This window comes from Corvus hawaiiensis, chromosome 2, assembly GCF_020740725.1.
Source record: "Corvus hawaiiensis isolate bCorHaw1 chromosome 2, bCorHaw1.pri.cur, whole genome shotgun sequence".
In the NCBI taxonomy this organism is placed as follows: Eukaryota; Metazoa; Chordata; class Aves; order Passeriformes; family Corvidae; genus Corvus; species Corvus hawaiiensis.
This window is the reverse complement of record NC_063214.1, coordinates 122127983-122148134: the sequence shown is the minus strand read 5'-3', so window position 1 is coordinate 122148134 and position 20152 is coordinate 122127983. Positions and strand designations below refer to the sequence as shown.

General features: G+C 52.4%; 1 protein-coding gene across 7 annotated transcripts in view; it reads left to right on the top strand.

The window, feature by feature from the left end:
• The window catches only part of ITSN1 (intersectin 1), a 101697-nt gene extending 97545 nt beyond the window's left edge, over positions 1-4152 (top strand). For all 7 annotated transcript variants that reach the window (XM_048292081.1, XM_048292116.1, XM_048292112.1 and 4 more), the window contains 4 exons: positions 85-167; positions 266-349; positions 802-975; positions 2024-4152. In XM_048292081.1, the coding sequence (XP_048148038.1) occupies positions 85-167; positions 266-349; positions 802-975; positions 2024-2172 (490 nt within the window). In that variant the 3' untranslated portion in view covers positions 2173-4152. The remainder of the gene's footprint in view (positions 1-84; positions 168-265; positions 350-801; positions 976-2023) is intronic.
• The last annotated feature ends 16000 nt before the right edge of the window (positions 4153-20152 follow it).

Below are 20152 nucleotides of genomic sequence, written 5' to 3'. Positions count from 1 at the left end.
AGCTTTAGTTTTGTCTGCTGTGCTCCAGCAGGGAAAAATGGAAACGGCATTTTGCAACTTTTTTTTTCTCCTTTCCTTCCAAAGGACTGCCTGGGTTCAGAAGATCAAAGCTGCTTCAGAACTTTACATAGAGACTGAAAAGAAGAAGAGGGAAAAGGCCTACCTAGGTACAGCACAGGATGTGGGGGGTCTCATCTTTTGAGGGAAAGTCCATGGGCAGGAAGATCCGTTGGTGACGTTTCTCTGCTCTTCTGTTCCACCACAGTTCGCTCTCAGAGAGCAACAGGCATCGGGAGGCTGATGGTGAATGTTGTTGAAGGCATTGAACTAAAACCTTGCAGGTCCCATGGTGAGTGCCTTGGCTTTCTTTGCTCCATCGAGAAGACATTCCCGTTTGCCAGCCTAACTCTGCAGGGGTTCTGTCCCAGACATGATTTTGTTATGATGTGGGTTTAATTAAGGTAAAATAGGCAGAAGTGAATTTGTGCAGCTCAGTTGTGGTCCTGCAGTTGTCCTGCGTGAGGCTTTTGTTTCAGACTGACTGAGTTTCCACCAAAGCAGCCATAAAGTCCTGAAGGGAAGAGTGGAGGGTGCTCAGCACCCAGCAGAGCAGAGTATTCACTGTGATGTTAGTGTAGCCCATTACAAAGGCAGTGAAGCAGAGCCTGGGATGGGGCCAGAGCCCTGGTCTGGCCAAGGTCTTTCCCAGCTCAGTTGGCTGTCGGAGTAGAAGGAAGCTCAGGAGCAGGATCACACAGCTAAAAAAGCCCCACTCGTTTCTGTTTGTTCCTATCTTCCCAGGAAAGAGTAACCCCTACTGCGAGGTGACCATGGGCTCCCAGTGCCACATCACCAAGACCATCCAGGACACCCTCAATCCCAAGTGGAATTCCAACTGCCAGTTCTTCATCAAGGACCTGGAGCAGGACGTGCTGTGCATCACGGTGTTTGAGCGGGACCAGTTCTCCCCGGATGGTGCGTATGGGGCTGCCCCTGCCAAGGGCGCTTGCAAAGCTCTGTTCTGAGGAGTTGCAGTCCTGCTGAGGGAAATCAGAGGGAATGGGCTGGGCTGGGAGATGATCTTTAAAGACACCCCAGATTTGACCCCCTTTGCATATTTGGGAGTCAACTTACCCTTGCTCCACACTTTGCATATTTGGGAGTCAACTTACCCTTGCTCCACCCCAGTATCAGCACAAAAAGAGTCCAGCTCCCTCTGGGTTTTGAGAGTTCCTTTTCTTGTGTGATTGACAACAACTAAAGTGTGGTTTGTAATCCTGCTAAGACTCCAGAAAGCTCTGGATGCTGCTTGCACATGGATGGGTTCCTGCAGGAGGAAGAGAAATGCCTTCCTGTTATATAAAATGAGCCCAGGATTCCAAACCCAATAGAATCATGGAACGGTTTTGGGTGGGAAGGGACCTTAAGGATCATCCAGTTCCAACCCCTTCCATGGGCAGGGACACCTTCCACTATCCCAGGCTGCTCCAAGCCCCATCCAGAGTGGCCTTGAACACTTGCAGGGATGGGGAGTCCACAGCCTCTCTCATTCTTATTTCATGAGCTGGAATAAACATGTGGAGCATCACAGGGTGTATTCTGGAGTCGTGATCTCTCAGGCAGTGTTTGGATGGGACTGGTACTGGCCCATTGACCTCATTGCTGGGCTGATGCCCTGCTTGGCTCTGTCATCTCCAGAGGCTTCACACTCAGGTTTAACTGTTCAGCAACTTTTGGTCTTCTTCTAACATATCATAAAATCAAGAAGTCCCTGAACCAAGGCAGCTGTGAATTCTATAGTTGGATTTTCCACTTATGGCCCCATTTTTAATGCTGCTGCTGTTTAACATGGTCTGGCTAAATCCCCTTCTATGCAGCTTGGCAGCCTTTGGCCCTCTTCAAGTGCACGAGTAGAGTTGGACTGAAGGCTTGTTTTCTCTTCTGTTGTGTGTGGGTGGAAGTTCAGGTCCTTCTGCAGACTCTGCCTTCCCTTTCCTGAGCACACTGTGTTTTTGCATTCCAGACTTTTTGGGCAGGACAGAGATCCGTGTGGCAGACATCAAGAAGGATCAGGGTTCCAAGGGACCAGTTACAAAGTGTCTCCTTCTGCACGAAGTCCCCACAGGAGAGATCGTGGTGCGCCTGGACCTGCAGCTGTTTGATGAGCCTTAGGAGAGAGGGGTGGATGTCGGAATTCAGCCGGAGTTCACTGCAGGAGGTGTCTGCAGAAGCTGTCACCGAGTCCTTGCTGGTGTAGCATGAAACTACTGCTCGCCCTTCACACGTCAGAGGGTTATCAAAGCAAACAGGAACATCTTTGTGCCTTGATAATTCTCACTGAACACATGAATCCCAATTTAGTGAGGAGATCTCCCTCAATCTCTCTGTGTGGAACTTGGCGTTGGTTCCCTGGGCTGGTGAAACAACCCTGTAGTTCCTTGTGCTGCAGTTGGGATGGCTGGCAAACCACAGAGGTGGCTGTTGCCCTGCTCTTTAATTTCCATGGAGAAGGCAGTGTGGGTGTGTTTTGGAGGATTTCTGCAGGGTTTTCCCCCTTGAGGAGTTCTGTGCCTATTGCTCAGCAGAGTGGGGTGTAAATGTGACGTGAATGGAAGGAGCGGTTTCGCAGCAAGAAGATCTTTGAAGATCTTCATGATGGTACTGAAAAGACTTAGAAAATAAATAGTCTATATCTATAAACAGAGAAGATTCTATGAACATCCCACTTCATAACTCGTGTTGCCCCTGAAAATAAAAGATGTCCAGACCTTCTGCACAGAGATGAATTGCACTCCAGAAGAGTCCACCCCACTTCCCTTTGGAAGTCCCTGTTGTCCAGAGGACTGGAAGTGCTGGGACAGGAAGCCAAGGGTGAGGCACAGAGCCCTGCTGGATGTCATGTGTACCTCTCGGTACTCCTTTACTGCTGCTGCTCCCAGGGGTGATCGTCACCTGCAGTGGGGGAGAAGAAACAATCACGGCTCCAGCTCGGGAAGCGAATTTCCAGCCTGCAGAGCCTGGTTTGCAAAGCAGTCCGTGGTGCCCGGGTATGGAGCTGTGCCGGGGTTCGGGGCAGCCACGTCCTGCAGCTCCCGCAGGGCGGGTGCTGGGTGTGACCAGAGAGCTCGTGGTGGTGCAGCGTGGGGAACCCAAAGCCAGCGGGGGAATGCCAGGGCTCTCCATCCCTTCCACTCCATGGATACGCACGTCCAGGCCCACATCCCCGTCTGGCAAAGCTCCCGGCTTCAGGCGGGCACTGACGTCTGCTTTCCCTCAGGCACCGTGAGAGTGCTTTGCTGAGTCTGGACTCGGGGGAAGAAAGACCCCTGAGAGTCAAATTCCTCTTTGTTCTGCTGGGATTCCTTTTGTTCATGCCCTGCCACACATCCACTGGTATTTTTGTAAGGACTTCATTCCGGATGGGAGGTGCCAGCCCGTGTCATTCGCATGTGAACGTTCTCGTGGAGCTGTTGTTAGGTTTTGGTGTTCCTTGCATGTCCTTTCAGTACTGGTTCCCACCTCTCCTGTGTCGGCGGTGTTCTCTAGCACTCCAAGTCTTATTGGTTTCCATTAGGAAATTAGGATATATCCATAACAGGTAGGTAGGTCAGTATGGTAATAAGTGTAAACTGTGCTGGGAAGTGTCTGTGTATTATAATTTCCTAAAAGACCACTGTAATGTTTCAAGCAATGGGAAGGAAAAAAAATGTGTGTTGGAGGGACAACAAAGTTTACATTTCATACTTTTCAGAATCGCTTTATTATTTATTTATTGAAGATAGTGTAGAATTTTGTATCAGAAATGACAGACATACTTATGTATTTTTTGAAACAAAACAGAGATACACACTTTAGTTAGAAACTTTCAACTGACCACGTTTTAGAGGGAGTGTGACTTCCTAGGCATGCATTTGTTTACCACTAACTGGCTGAAAACACGGTTAAGAGAACTTTAAGTTTCTATTTTTCAATGTTGTTAAGAAAATTGTTTCAATTAATATATGTAAATAGTACTAAACCCATGCCTTCCTAATTCCATATCAAAACATTTTATTAAATATAGTGTATATGAAATACACATTGTTGTGGTAGGCTAAAGAAAGTGATAAAATCTATTACTGGAGTACCATTAAATGTCATTGTCTAACCTTTTATTGCTGTCCTAATTTTACTCAGTAGCTGCCAACAGGGTGAACATTCACTTCAGTGTTTCACAAGTAGCATCACTTTTTTGATAGTATCATTTCCCCAGCATCAATGACAGTGACACCTGAGTTGGCCAACAGGACAAAAAAGTCTCGTGGCTGGAATGCAGGAACCTTGGGGAGGGTTTTGGAGGGAGCCCCAAGGAGCTGCACCTGCCTGAGGCTCATCTGGTGCTGCAACTGGGGGAGCCTTCACTCAGGGGCCCCTCTCAGATTGCAACTCTTGTCATGGACATCAGAGCATCCCAGAATGCCAGAATGGGTTGGGTTGGAAGGGACCTCAGAGCCCACCCAGTGCCACCCCCTGCCATGGCAGGGACACCTTCCACTGTCCCAGGCTGCTCCAAGCCCCAATGTCCAGCCTGGCCTTGGGCACTGCCAGGGAATTGTTGTACCAGCCTGTACGATTGCACCATTTGGGGAATTGTGACAGAACAAGAACCTTCCCAGCCCCATGGCTTGGGATTTCCCACTTCCCCTCGATGCACAGCAGTGTTTAACTCCCGTCAGTGCCAGCAGGAGTTACTCAAACACATTGATGAGGAAAGGCTGGAGTTTGGCTCACAGATATCCGATGAATCCCTCATAATGGGTCCAGTCCTAAAGGGGAAGCTCATCCTGTCCCTGTGCATCGAGGACAGGATGTGTCCACGCCCCGGTGACAGCGTCGCTGTTTGCTCACTTGCCCTTGGAGCTCCATGGCACATTGGCACTGTTGGCTTCCCAGATGGAGCTGTGCTTCCTGGAATCCCAGAATCCCAGGATCCCTGAGGCTGGAAAAGCCCTCCCAGCCCAGCCAGGCCCAGCTGTGCCCGATGCCCACCTTGTCCCCAGCCCAGAGCACTGAGTGCCACCTCCAGCCCTTCCTGGGACACCTCCAGGGATGGGCACTCCAAACCTCCCTGGGCAGCCCCTCCAATGCAACACACTCGGAAGTGCTGTAAAACAAAACACCCCCAGGCTGGCCTTGGCTCAGAAATGCTGAGGGCCTGCCCGGGGCAGGGTTGATGGAAAGCTGGTCTGGAAAGCCAGGAGAGGCTGCTCAGAGCTGGGGAAGGGACTTGGGCACCTGGAAGACATTGAGCCAAATTGCTGAGAAATTGCAGCAAGTTTTTTTTGGATGGACTTAATTATTCAGTACTTTCTCAACATGAGTTTTTATGAGGGAACCTTTTCAATGCTCATTTGACCATTTTTTTTACCCTTTAAAAAGAGTTCAGTTGCTTTTTGTTACATGTGAGGAGGACTGGGGTGGGAAACATTGTGGATAATGGAGGTTTTTCTTCCATATGTTCTCAGAAGTGAGATGTGACAAGTCCAGACTCTGACTGCAACAGCAGTGTGTGGTTCCAGACTGCTGTGCTTGTCACGGTGAGATCTCAGTTCATTCAAATCCTGCAGTCAAAGCCCTTGGAACAGGGAGAGGCTGGGAATCAGGGGAAATGGCTTTGAGGGTTTGCTCTGTACGTACATCCCACATCCACCCTGGCTGTGTCCAGCCTCTCCACTCCTGTCCTCCGTGCACACTGCTGTATCCAGAGTTCAGTACGTGCTTACAGATGTACATGTGATTATTGTAGATACAATATAAAAGCACAGCTCTGTTGTCATTGTCAAATGCCGAGTACATCTCACAGCAAAGCGTTTAAAGGCACCCGGTTTTGTTTGTTCATTTAAATATTTTAAAAGAAGGAGTGTCTTCAGGAAATTATTTTTTCTGTATGTCGGGGGATATATTTAGGATCTCATTAAAAAAATAAAGAACTGCAGTGACAATCTCGTAAACTGCCCTAATTACTTGAAAGAGTTGTCAAAGGCTCTGCTGTGACCGTGGGTCAGTTCCTTGGCTGCCTGGAGCTGCCAAAGCGTCGCTGCCCCTGGATTTTGGGACCAGTTCTGGGATCTGACAGTGCTGTGCAAGCAAAGGGAGCTGGGGCTTCCTCCAAACCCCTGTCAAACCCCTGGGCCCAGCTCCTGCCCCTGCTCTGAGCACAGGAGAGGGGGAGAAAGAAGAAATAGGGACAGAGCTAAAAGGTCAGAGCTTGGTGAGCAGCAGCAGGAGCTCTGCCCTCCCTGCGCCCCCCAGAAGTGGGTGGGTGTCCAAAGGGTGATGGATGGGAAGGGAAATCCCTCCCAGTTCCGGGAGCTGCTCCGTGGGAAGGGGACTGTGGTGTGACACAGGAGGAAGAGAAGGTTGGGTGTGGGACCGTAGTGCTCGTCCAGAGGCTTGGCCCTGTCCCGGCCCTGCTCTCCAGGGAATCACAGGGTGCTTTGGGGGGACCCCAAAGCCCATCCAGTGCCACCCCTGCCATGGCAGGGACACCTTCCACTGTCCCAGGCTGCTCCAAGCCCCAATGTCCAGCCTGGCCTTGGGCACTGCCAGGGATCCAGGGGCAGCCCCAGCTGCTCTGGGTACCCTGTGCCAGGGCCTCCCTGCCCTCTGAGAGGTGCTGCTCCCCCATTTCACCCTGCCTTTTTAGTGCACAGTTTGCTTTTTGCCAAACAAATGGTATGGATTTGTTTCCTTATCTTCTTCTCTTTTAAGAAAACCAGAGAAAAATTCTACTGTCTGTAGAATTTATATGATCCTAAAAATTACAAAGGCAGTATAAAAAATGCTCTGGCCAAATAGGAGAAAAAGTTACTCTTTATTTCAAGAAAATGCAATTAATTTGTACTGTTCATTTACATCACATTTAGCTACTCCTAGTAAAATATCTGTACTGTGAAGATGGCTCCTTTTGGTTTTTAAGGCATTTGTAATAGGTAAGCATTAGGCAACACTGTCTCTCAAAATGCAATTTTAACTTCTTTCAGATGCTGTGAACGTCTTGTTTCCTCAGTCACCCCTGGTTAAACAATTCTATTTACAGACAAGGTATAACTAAACAAGAGTCCTTAAACTGTGTCCCCCTGTGTGAGGCATGGTGCCGTTCCCAGCTGTGGTGGCACAGCTGGTGTGGGGCTGTGCAATGCTGGACACAGCTGAGACTGGGCTTGTGCAAGTGAAATGATGCAAGAATAAATGCAGGGGGGTTAAAGTTTACCTGTGTGCTGCCACGTTCATGAGAAGTGCTGGAGAAGAGAGAGATGGAGTCAGGAAATCTGCAGATGAGTCGCTCTTCCCTAAAACTCCGAACTCTGCTCCTGGGGGCAGGGACAGCAGCCAGGGAGTGGCTGGAGCTGGGCCAGGGCAGGGTTAGGTTGGATTTTAGGGAAAGGTTCTTCCCCCAGAGGCTGCTGGGCACTGCCCAGGCTCCCCAGGGAATGGGCACGGCCCCGAGGCTGCCAGAGCTCCAGGAGCGTTTGGCCAGCGCTGCCAGGGATGCCCAGGCTGGGATTGGTGGGGGGTCTGTGCAGGGCCAGGGGTGGGACTGGCTGATCCCTGTGGGTCCCTTCCAGCAGAGCAGATTCCATGGTTCCATGATTTTTTATGCTGCCAGCCCCCGCCTTGCTCCCGATGTGGACCAGGCACAGACAGGCACAATGTAAGAAGCAGCAGCTTTTATTAACGTCTTGTGATCCCCCACCCCTAAGGGGAGGGAAGCACCCAAGAATCGTAAATGCTCAGGGATGAAAGGAGCGATAAAAGCTGGAGTGTCCACAAAAAAATCAACACTCTTACTTTTATTAATATATGAATATTTCATTAATTTTACTTATTTCTACACAACTGCTACACTAGTCCCTGACCTACAATGAAAACACGTGGCAGTGAGTTTGGGATTGAAATAAAAGAAATTCAGCCAAATTAAATTTAATAAAGAAATAGATTTTATTCCGCGCCCGAAAGATCGGTCACGCAGAAAGCCACGATCGGAAGAAGGTCAGCCCCGAGCCCGGGATGGGAGCTGGGTGAACACAGATCCGACCTCTGTCGTGTCAGATCCCCAAGTTCACGGGTGCTGCTTCCGCTGGTTCCTTCTTATACAGTTCTTGGGCAGAGTCCGAATTAGTTCTGTTCTTCCCGCAGTTTAGCACATCCATGAAGTTTTCTTGTCCCAAAGTTGGGCTGCACAAAGCCTTTCCTGGGTCTGATGAATTGTCCATCTTCGGTGATGAATTTGTCTGTCTTCGATTCCTGGAGCCCTCAATGGAGTTCCCGGACTGGAGCCCTCAGTGCAGTTCCCGGAATGTCCAATTCCTTATGGGCTGAGAGGTAGAGATCAGAAGACAGCGATCAAGCCATCATAGTGTCAATGTCCCGGTGATAAGATCCAACCCCGCCTGGGGTGGAATCCTCACCTATTGATTACATCTGTGCTGAAAGAACTTCCTTTTCAACTGCTCCAGTGTTGTAAAATTTTCCTCTCAGCCAGGCTGGTGGGGGGGCTTTGAAACTCTGGCTCTGTATAGTTTAATTACAGTTAATTTTTATACATAACAGCACGAACTATCGACTTAATTTATAACAGGATAAAGGGAAAGGATGAAAGGGAAGAGACAAAGGAAGGGGTGAATTAAAGAGGGGCAGAGAGAGAGAAAGAAAGACAAGAAAAGAGGGAGAAAAAGAGATGATGGCGCCTGGTTCCAGTGTGGTCCTGGCTGACAGGAGGTCCCCCTTGTTCCCAGCATGGTTCCACATGAGAGGACGTCATTCCTGGTTCTGATGCCTTTTCCTGGTCTTAAAATCAAGAGTGAGACACGGTTAGAAGGGAAAAAGGGATTTTACCTTGATGTAGCCAAATATGAATATTGATCTAGTACCGATATCCAACTGAGACGGACAAAAGCTCTCTAACAGTTCAGAGTTAGAAAGTGAATGTTTTACTGGCGCCGGACAGCGGCGTGGAACAGCTTCCTAATGCGCAGTGTCCAGGTATGAACGCTTACAGAGTTTTATCCACAAAAGTTATGAATATCCAAAATACAAATACATATTTATAACAATGACCCCTCCTATTCTCCACTTTGTATGGAAATTAGCTTTAATGTCATTAAGCATGCCTAGTATAGTTTCTAAATTGGATCATTATTAATTGAGGAGTGGTCTTGAAGATGAAGGAATAATGCTCTTCCTCACCTGAACTTTCCACCCCTCTGGGTTTTGACAATCCAAATGGCCTCTTGGGGAACATCCAGTTTCTTCCTTATGACTTCTGAATAGTATCCAGATGGGAAAAATTAGCAATTGTTTTAAATTTCTTTAGATCTATCTATCACTGCTTTCTGGTTCTTATTATAAACACAGCTAAACAAATATAAAAAAGCATTTAATTAATTATCTGCAACTTAAAAGCTTGTTTCTAACTTAACTCTTATTAACTCTTAATTAGTCTCAGGTGGACGTACTTCCTCTAACTAATTCTAGCAAAACTTATCTTTAACTAAAATATTAAAGTCTTAATGTTTCCTTCGATATCTGTGTTTCAACCTTGGTATCTCTTTTAAGGATCCTTAGGTGCACTATGTGCAGTTTGAATGCACCTCCATGTGCACCGCAATGCCCACCCCAAAAGATCTGGTGTAACATTATAGGTCTTACTAATTACTAATCTATCAAAAATTCCCCAAGGAGAGGCTCGAATGAGCCCCCGCTCCCCAAGAAACCTTCCCCTGGATGGTTCTATCTTAGTTTACAAAATGTGTTCTGGAGAGGACCTTGGGGTCTGGGGCACACTGACCCCTAACTACGAAGCTTCTAAAATGTTTCATCTCCCAGCTTAACGAACAAGGCCAAGAATGTTGGCAAAAAGCACTGAGAATACAGGAGCTGTAAAAAGCTGTAACAGGGGTATAAAAGAAAAGACAAAAATATTCACGGCACCAGTTCAGCGTGGTTCCAGCTGAGGGGACGTCACTGCTGCTTCCAGCGTGGTTCCAGCTGAGGGGACATCACTGCTGCTTCCAGCGTGGTTCCAGCTGAGGGGATGTCACTGCTGGTTCCAGCGTGGTTCCAGCTGAGGGGACGTCACTGCTGCTTCCAGCGTGGTTCCAGCTGAGGGGACGTCACTGCTGGTTCCAGCGTGGTTCCAGCTGAGGGGATGTCACTGCTGCTTCCAGCGTGGTTCCAGCTGAGGGGACGTCACTGCTGCTTCCAGCGTGGTTCCAGCTGAGGGGACGTCACTGCTGGTTCCAGCGTGGTTCCAGATGAGGGGACGTCACTGCTGGTTCCAGTGTGGTTCCAGCTGAGGGGATGTCACTGCTGGTTCCAGTGTGGTTCCAGCTGAGGGGACGTCACTGCTGGTTCCAGCGTGGTTCCAGATGAGGGGACGTCACTGCTGGTTCCAGCGTGGTTCCAGCTGAGGGGATGTCACTGCTGCTTCCAGCGTGGTTCCAGCTGAGGGGACGTCACTGCTGGTTCCAGCGTGGTTCCAGCTGAGGGGACGTCACTGCTGGTTCCAGCGTGGTTCCAGCTGAGGGGATGTCACTGCTGCTTCCAGCGTGGTTCCAGCTGAGGGGACGTCACTGCTGGTTCCAGCGTGGTTCCAGCTGAGGGGACGTCACTGCTGGTTCCAGCGTGGTTCCAGCTGAGGGGACGTCACTGCTGGTTCCAGCGTGGTTCCAGATGAGGGGATGTCACTCCAGGTTCCAGCGTGGTTCCAGCTGAGGGGATGTCACTCCAGGTTCCAGCACGGTTCCAGCTGAGGGGATGTCACTCTGGGTTCCAGCCACAGTCCAGCTGTTGGGATGTCCAGGGTCACGGGCTTGGTGGGGGTACCCTTTTCTGGACTGGGTTCCCCACGCTGCAATGGGTTTCTCACCTCTGTGCAAATGGGGTCTCTTGCACAGTCCGTTCTTTCAGACCCTTCTGGGAAAGGGTCGGTGGCCTTGGGGGTCTTTGGTGCTCCTGGTCCCCCCCTACGATCCGTGGCCACTTGTTGGCCCGATTCCTGCACTTGCTGTGCTGGGCTGTGCTGATCTCCAGGAACCACAACTGGGACGTTTGTCCCGCCCAAGGGCTGCTCTGCCTCCACCTCCAGGCCCGGCCTGGCGCTGGCGTGGGCGCTACTCCTCCAGCTGTGGTGCCAGGCAGGGACACCGGAACAGCCTGCGCAGCGCCCGCAGCGCCCGCCTGAAGCGGGAGGGACGTTTCTTGGAGACCTGGCTCTGTGCCTCTGTCACCTCGGGAGCGAGAGGCTCAGGCTCCTCCTCCTCCTCCTCCTCCTCCGCAGCTGCTGGCTTGGCATCCGTGTGATGCCCCGGGGCAGGAGAGGCACTGGGCAGGGCACGGGCTGCCTCTGCTGCCACCTCTGCACCCACATGCCTGGAACAGCTGGGTCCCTCCAGGGAGTCCTCATCATCCATAAGGCCCAAGAGTTCGCTCCAAGTGTCCTGGATGGCATCTTCCCCTTGGGACAGCTCTTGGAAGCCACATTGCCTCCATCTGGAAAGCATGTTGCCACTGACATTGAATGCAAGAGATGACATGGAGTCCAATGGGTCGTGCTGTTGGGCCTCCAACTTGTCCTTCCACCATTTCTGTGTGGCCAGTCTTTGGTGTCTCTTAGCTTCCTCATCCTCAAGTCCATAATCATCGGGGAAGTTGGCTTCCAGCCACTCCAGCACCTTCTGATGGCTTGACACCCGCTCCAGTTCTGACAGTTCCAGTGATGAGCTTTGATCTCTCTCCATACCACCGAGCAGGGCCCTCCTCATCCGCTCTTCGTTGTCATGTTCATCCCAGTGGGAGAGCTCTTCATCCTCATGTTCTTCACATTGGGAGAGCTCTTTGTCCTCATCTTCTTCCCACTCGGAGAACTGTTTGTCATCGTCTTCTTCCCATGGGGACATGCCTTGGACATCATAGCCTTCCCCAAAAGACAGCTCTGTGTCATGTTTGCCGTCTTCTGGGGAAAGCTTCTCATCCTCGTAGTTATCCCCTTGGGACAGCTCTTTGCCACTGTCGCTCTCCCCTTGGGACACCTCTTCTTCATTCTTCTCTGCACCCTGGGACAGCTCCTTGTAACTCCTGTTGTCCCCTTTGGAGAGCTCACTGTCGTTTTCCATTGGGGACAGCTCCTTGTCACGGCTGTTTTCCCCTGGGAAGAGCTCGATGGGCCCCATCCACTGGGCACAGTGCTGGGTCACTCAGGCTGTCCCCTGGAATGGCCTCGATGGCCTCTTCCACTTCGGACAGCTCCTCATCACTTGTGCTGTCCTGTGGAATGGCCTCGATGGCCTCTTCCACTTCAGACAGCTCCTGGTCACTCAGGCTGTCCTGTGGAATTACCTCGATGACCTCTTCCACTTCGGACAGGTCCTGGTCACTCGTGCTGTCCTGTGGAATGACCTCGATGGCCTCTTCCACTTCAGACAGGTCTGGGTCACTCAGGCTGTCCTCTGGAATGACCTCGATGACCTCCTCCACTTCGGACAGCTCCTCATCACTCATGGTGTCCCGTGGAATGACCTCGATGGCCTCTTCCACTTTGGACAGCTCCTGGTCACTCAGGCTGTCCTCTGGAATGACCTCGATGTCATCTTCCACTTCAGAGAGCTCCTCGTCACTTGTGCTGTCCCCGGGAAAGATCTCGATGGCCTCTTCCACTGGAGAGAGCTGCTCATTACTTGTGCTGTCCCCTGGAATGACTTCTATGGTCTCTTCCACTTCAGATATCTCCATGTCACTTGTGCTGTCATCTGGAGTGACCTTGATGGCCTCCTCCACTGGGGACAGCTCCTCATCAGTCGTGCTGTCCCCTGGGAAGAGCTCGCTGTCATCTTCTACTTCAGACAGCTCCTCGTCACTTGTGCTGTCCCCTGGGAAGAGCTCGCTGTCTTCTGTCACTGGGGACAGCTCCTGCTCGCTGCTGTTTTCCCCTTGGGACAGCTCACTGTCATTTTCCTGTCGGGAATCCTGTTTCTCCACAGCCGTGACAGTGATGCTGCACTCCATGGCAGGAGTCCCCGAGGGAATGGGCGGCACAGGCAGCAGCTGCGAGCTCGGGGACACTCGGGCTGTGCCCTCCTGGGCCACCCTGAGCAGGGGCAAGAACACCCTGGGCACGGGGGTGTATGGCTGCCAAGGACAGGGGCTGCGGGGCTGAGGCCCCTTCTCCCCTGCACTCCCCAGCTCTGTGTCCCAGCTCCGAGTGTCCCTGGGGCTCACCAGGCAGGGCCGTGGTGGCAGCGGTGCCAGCTGTGGCAGAGGCGGCAGCGGTGGCAGCGTGTCCCCACGGAGGGACAGGGCCTGGCTCCGGCTGCCCTGCGGCGCTGCCCACGGCTGCCCGAGCTCCACCTGTGGGACCTTGAGGTGTTGGAGCTTTCTGGGTCCCACCTTTGGCTGCCCGAGGTGCACTGGCGGCAGCTTGATGTGCGTTGGTGAGGAGGAGGCGGCGTGGGACGGAGAGGGCTCCCTTGGCAGAGCAAAGATCCTGGCCCTCTCTGTCCACTGGCCTCTCCTTCCTGCCTCATCCCTCACTCCTGGCCTCCTCCACAGGCTCAGCAGTTGGCCTTGGGCGGGCTGGGAGTTGGGCTTCCCGTTCTCCTTCTCCATCTTCTCAATAATCTCCGTTGCTCTCTAGAGCAGATGAGCACAGGGAGCTGCTTCCTCCTCAGAGAACGGCGCTCCTGTGATGGGCACCGCAGGGCTCTGCGTCCCTTAGATACCCTCAGCCAGGGCCGGGCTCTCTGATGTCACAAGGGTCTCTGGCCACCACCATGTCCCACATCACAAAGGGCCCTGACACCCCACGCCTGGGTCACAAAGAGCCATCCCCGGCACCCCAAAAACATCGGGGCAGAGAGGAACTGGCTTGGAGCAGCCCCGGACTCGTGGCCTTGCGGCCCCTGCTGTGCCCAGAGCCCTGAGGGCCTTTGGCCACGCTCCCACACGACAGCCCCAGCCCCACGCTGCAGAGCCCTGCGTTTGCAGGCTGCGCTGTGCAGGGCACGAGGAATTGGCCGCACGGACGTGCCAGGGACTCGTGGGCAGCGGCTCCGCGTCCCGCGGGAGGCCGGGGACCAGGGCTGTCCCTCAGGGCTCTGCCGGGGCCCCGGGGCTCGCCAGCGCCTTTAGCAATGGCACCCGGCGGCTCCGAGCGCGCCCTCGGCGCCTTTGCAGGGGACGGGAAGCTGAGCGGGGCAGGGGCACCGCGCAAGGACGGGGCCATCCACAGGCACCTGGACAAGCTTGGTGTTATAAATAAAGTATGTAATTCGTGCTATTATGTATAAAACTGTGTTGGGGTCCCTCCCCCGCCGTGTAGCCCTGGGAGAGGGGCCCTGAGGGCACAGACACGGGGCTTCCCTGCCCCTGCTCAGCCTCATTCCCATTGGTTGGTTTGTGTTCCCTGCGCGGGCAGAAGGACCCTTGGTCCCGTGACTGGGACAGTTCCTCGGCAGAGCTCCGGCCATGCGGCTGGGGAAATAAACATCTCTCTGAAACAGCTATCAAGAATCTGTCTGTCCATATATATTTCCTTTCCACGGGACTCCTGGTTTGATATATGCGTGTTGCAGGATCCCCACTGCAACAAATGGTGGAGATTTGAGAGCAGAACGATCCCCGATCCCTAAGCGACTGATTTGTGTGAGTAAACCCTGGAAACTTTGGATTCCTCTTCTTGGTTTTGCTTTGCTATTCCATATCTAAACTATGGAGGAACCGTGGGAAGACTCTTGGCTCTCAGAGCCGCATATGGACATTTATCTTAAAATGATTCTTGAACAACGATTTGTAAATTTTAGCTTGATTCAAGCTCAAAAAGAACTGAAACACTTCCTGGCATGGTTGTTTAAGAACTTTTTCTATGTTTCTTGGGATTTAATTCTTACCAAGGGCTTTTGGAAAACCGTTTGGACACAGTTAATACTGGAGTCAAAATATATGCCGATGGAAGAATATTTTCGTGAATATTATTTAGTTACCGAGACTGTTGAGCAATGTCAGCTGTGTCCTGGCGAAGGGAAGCCTGGCGCAGTGACCGTGCGGCCCAGGCCACGTGCGCCGAGCGCTCTGCGAGCAGCAGCGAGGCAGTTCCCGCGCGCGGGCGGAGCCACGCGAGCCGCAGTGTCGGTGGCGGAGCGGGGAGCGGCGGGACCCGGCGGTGCCCGAATGGCCCCGTGCAGTGCGTGGTGGAGCGAGCCCCGGGAACGCCCGACCGAGAGGGGCGGTGCGCGGGCGGCGGCTGGCGGCGGTGGCGGTGGAACGGAGCCGCGCCCAGCCGAGATGCGCGCTGGAGCGGGGCGCGGGGGAGTCATCGCTCGGGGGCCCGGCCGAGACGTGGGTGCAGCGCCCGGCATCGGCAGCGAAGCTGCGACCAGAGGAGGCGACGCACGGAGAACTGAGCGGCGCGGCCCGGCCCGGCCCGCGCAGCCCCGAACGCGACCCCGGGAAGAGCGCGCAGGCACCAGCAGCCCCGACAATTCCAACACGGGAGCGACTGAAAGAGAGAGCAAAGACGCAGCGAGACAGAAAACAGCAGCCACTTGGAAAAAGGAAAAGATCATAGTAACTAAGACCTTAGGGATAGTAAAATGGTATAATGTTAAGCAAAAATATGGTTTTATAACAAGGTGTGACAACCAGCAAGACATATTCGTGCATAGAACTGCTATTAAAAAGAATAACCCTGAAAAATGGATCCCAAGCTTGGGAGATGGAGAAGTGGTGGAATTTAATATTGTACTAGGGAGAAAAGGGTTACAAGCATCGCAGGTCACTGGGCCTGATGGTGTTTCTGTAAAAGGCAGTATATATGCAAAAAATCGTAGTCATGTTAGACAGTATCTCCATTGTAAGCCCCCCCTACAGTTTCCCTTTCCTAATCCCACCTTTCCCTTTTACCCTATGTCCTATTACCCCCAGTGTATTCCCAATCCGTTTTTTCACCCATGGTTTCCCTCACAAAACCATGCTTTTGCCAATTGTTTCCCCAAAAATCCCTTTCCAATGCCGAGTGGGGGATGAAAAGGGGGAGGGAAGAAGTTAAACCCTCTCCTGCCTCAGTTTCCCCACAAAGCATGCTCAGAGAGTCCTGTCTCCCTTCTGTCAGCCCTAAGATGTTCCACAGAATCTGTTTGGACATTTAAAGACTCAGGAGGGTGGCTTGTTTTGTTTTGAAACGGTTCTTGTTATGTTTATCCAGTTGTTTTCATTCTCCTTTTATTAAAATAAAACGGGTGAGGTGTTGGGGTCCCTCCCCTGCCGTGTAGCCCTGGGAGAGGGGCCCTGAGGGCACAGACACGGGGCTTCCCTGCCCCTGCTCAGCCTCGTTCCCATTGGTTGGTTTGTGTTCCCTGCGCGGGCAGAAGGACCCTTGGTCCCGTGACTGGAACAGTTCCTCAGCAGAGCTCCGGCCATGCGGCTGGAGAAATAAACATCTCTGAAACAGCTATCAAGAATCTGTCTGTCCATATATATTTCCTTTCCACGGGACTCCTGGTTTGATATATGCGTGTTGCAGGATCCCCACTGCAACAAAACTGGAATGTAATCAGACCATGTAGAGACAGAGTTTCAAAATCCCTCCACCAGCGTGGCTGAGAGAAAAATTTCTCAACACTAAAAGAAGTTCTCTCACAATAAGTGAGGATTCCACCTCGGTGGGGTTAGATCTTATCACCGGGACATTTGCACCATGATGATTTGATTACCACCTTCCGATATCTACATCTCATCTGATAAGGAATTGCACATTCCGGGAACTAAAAATAACTGTTCCAGGAACCAGAGATGGCCCATCCATCACCAGAGATGGCCCTTCCATCGCCCGAAATGGCCCACTCATGACCCAGGATGGACAATTCATCAGACCCAGGAAAGGCTTTGGGCAGCCCAACCCCGGGACAAGAAAACTTCAGGAATATGCTAAAATTACGAGAAGAATAGAATTAATTCGGACTCTGCCCAAAAACTGTATAAGAAGGGACCAGCCGAAGCAGCAGTCGTGAACTTGGGAGGTCTGGTGCGATAGAGATCAGATCTGTGCGTGTTCACCCAGCTCCGACCCCGGGCTCCGAGCTGCTTTCCTCGATCGTGGCTTTCTGTGTGACCGATCTTTCGGCCGCAGAATAACATCTATTTCTTTATTAAATTTAATTTGGCTGAATTTCTTCACTTCATTGAGAAGTGGGAGCACGAGAAGCTCGCGCGGTCCCACACGGCCAGGGGCCAGGTGCCGCCCCAGGGCCGGGGCAATGCCTCAGGCAGCGACTCTTGCAGGTCTCCCCTCGCCTGTGCGGCGCCTCGGGGACAGAGCCCGGGGCCGGGGCTCGGGCCCTGCTGCCACCAGGGCGCTGCCGAGCGCTCCCCGCCCGCCGGGGCCGGGCCCGGGCGCTGAGGGAGCGGCGCCGCCATTGCTGCCGCCCTCAGGGGCTCTGAGGGGAGCGCGGCTCCCGCCGGCCCCGCTCCGCCCGCACAGGCAACAGGAACATGAAGCACAAAGCCGGACGGGGCTGGGAATTGTGTCCGTGCGCTTCCAAATGCACACGGACAGCGGCCCCAAGGGCTGGGCTCGGCTGCGGCAGCATCGCCACACGGCTGCCCCAGGCCCTAAATGCCCTGTGCAGATACCGGCGCCGGGCTGTGCGATGGCACACGAAACACACGGGGTTCCGCCTCTTCGGCAGAAAGAAACGAGTGCTTTAGCCTGTTTGGGAGAGAAAACTACTATCGATGGCACTCGTCTGTTGTACGTGGGGTTCAAAAGCATAACAAATACTAGAAAGTTATAATTAGAAATACATGTGGGTCAAAAGTCAGAGAGAGGTAGTTAGGAGCAGCATCTCTACTGACAAGAGATATAAAAAAAGAAAAACTATTCTATTAAAAAATCTTTCTTCTGCAGTTCTGTCACTTGTTGCTCTTGCTTTTTAAAAATTTTAAATCTCTTGTTCCCTGTGATCTGCTTGCTTTTGCAAACGTTGAAGCTAAAATGAGCAAGGTCGGGAAAAAACCAACAGCTGGGTACAAAGCTTCAGAGTCAATGTGGAACAAGTGGAGGATTCACACGTGCTCAAAAGCATCTCTCCTCTCCGAGGCTGCATGGCAGCACGCAAGGAGCAAAATCAGAGTTGCTCCTGTTGTCACAGTGCAAATGCCTCCTGTGCAGATTCCTGCTGCAACCAAACTGGTGACCATGACACAACATTGGATTCCAGAAGCTGGGAGTTGGGGTACCCTTTCTTCTTGTCCATGTCTTCATCCTAAATTCTTATTCCTATTGCTCTTCTTCAGTATCTTCATCGTCTTCTTAGCGTTTGTCTTCTCCATCTTTGTCTTCTTCGTCCTCGTCGTTCCTGTTGCTGTTTGTGACCCAGCTCCCAGTGGTGCCGGCAGCCCCGGGTGTGCCGCAGCCCCGCAGGGAGGGAGGCTCTGGGAGCGATCCCTGCTGTGGGTGCCCTGTGTGTGCTACTCCTCCGGCTGTGGCACCAGGCAGGGACACGGGCACGGCCCCCGCAGCGCCCGCAGCGCCCGCCTGAAGCGGGAGGGTCGTTTCCTGGGGGCAGCCGGCTGCCCGCGCAGGGCCTGGGCTCCCAGCGGGGCGGGCGAGGGGCTGGGCGAGCTGTGCGGGGCAGGCACCGGCCCTTGGCTGCACGGCTCCAGTGCCGGGCACTCAACCGAGGCCTCACAGGTGGCGAGCACTGGGATCCCCCCTCTGGACGAAGTGCTCTGTCCTGTGAGTGACTCCAGATCATCCAGGAACTGCCAGTATTTCATTTCCTCATCCGAGTCCTCCATCCTCTCCTGCAGTGCCAGCACTGACCCTGCTGCTGTCCCCTCCTGCTGCTCCCTGAGGGCCTGGGCTCCCAGCGGGGCGGGCGAGGGGCTGGGCGAGCTGTGCGGGGCAGGCACCGGGCTCTCTTCCCTTGCTGCTCTAACTGCTGCTTCCCTTTCTACAGCAATCCATGGTTCCAGGGCATCCCGTGCCTCCCGCTGCTGCCTCAGTGCCTGGATCTCCAGCAGAGCCTTGCTCAGGGTCTCACTGGTGATGTTTTGGTTCACGTACAGCCGAGCCGGGCTGCTGGCCGCAGTATCGAATCGGACAGCGAGTGGGCTCTCTGTCCCTAGTGATGTCCTCTCCTCACTGAAAAAGGAGGAGCTGCTGCCTTTTCCTCCTCCGGAGCGAGAGGCTCAGAGGCTCGTCCTGCTGAGCAGCTCCGGCCGGGGCAGCAGCCACTGGCTTGGTTTCTGTGGGACCCTGCGGGGCAGGAGAGGCGCTGGGCAGGGCACGGGCTGCCTCTGCTGCCGCCGCCTCTGCGCCCACGTGCCTGGAACAGCTGGGTCCCTCCAGGGGGTCCTCATCATCCACCAAGCCCAAGGGTTTGTTGCAGATGTTGTCCCCTTGGGACAGCTCTTGGATGCTGCAGTGTTTCCCTCTGGAAAGCACATTGTCACCGACATTGAATGCAAGAGATGACGTGGAGTCCATGGGGCCCCTGGTTGGTCATTGCCCTATTTCTGTTGGGAGAGTCCTTGGCATCTGTCATGTTTGTCCTCTTCCTTCTCCTCAGCACCATAATGGTTGGCACCACTGGGAGCTGGGTCAGAAACAGGAACAGGAAGACGAGGACGAAGAAGATGAAGAACAAGAACAGGAAGAAGAATACTTTAAAACTACAAAGAATTGTAATAAGAGTAAGAATTTAAAAATACTAAGAAGAAGAAGAGGAATAAGAATTTGAATTTATATCTACATAGAAGAAGAAAAGAAGAAGAAGAATAGTAAGAATAAGGGGAATATGAAGAATAATTTAAGGATAGATAAATGAAGACAAATCTAATGAATAAGTAAAATCAGCAAATAATTAGTATTTATTGAATCTTTATATTACAGTCTATGATATAAAAACATGAATACACAATGTATTGTAATAAAATAGATTATAATTTCCCAGGACATAAGCAAAGAAAGATAGAACACTGTTCAAATTATGGAAAAATTTGTATATTTGCTAATAAAATTTGTAAGGCATAAGAAAAGAGTCTACAGATTTCATTTCTTGTCTCTCAGAGGAACTGATGTGTTTTCAAACTCAGTCCCAGTGAGGCCCCTGTGAGC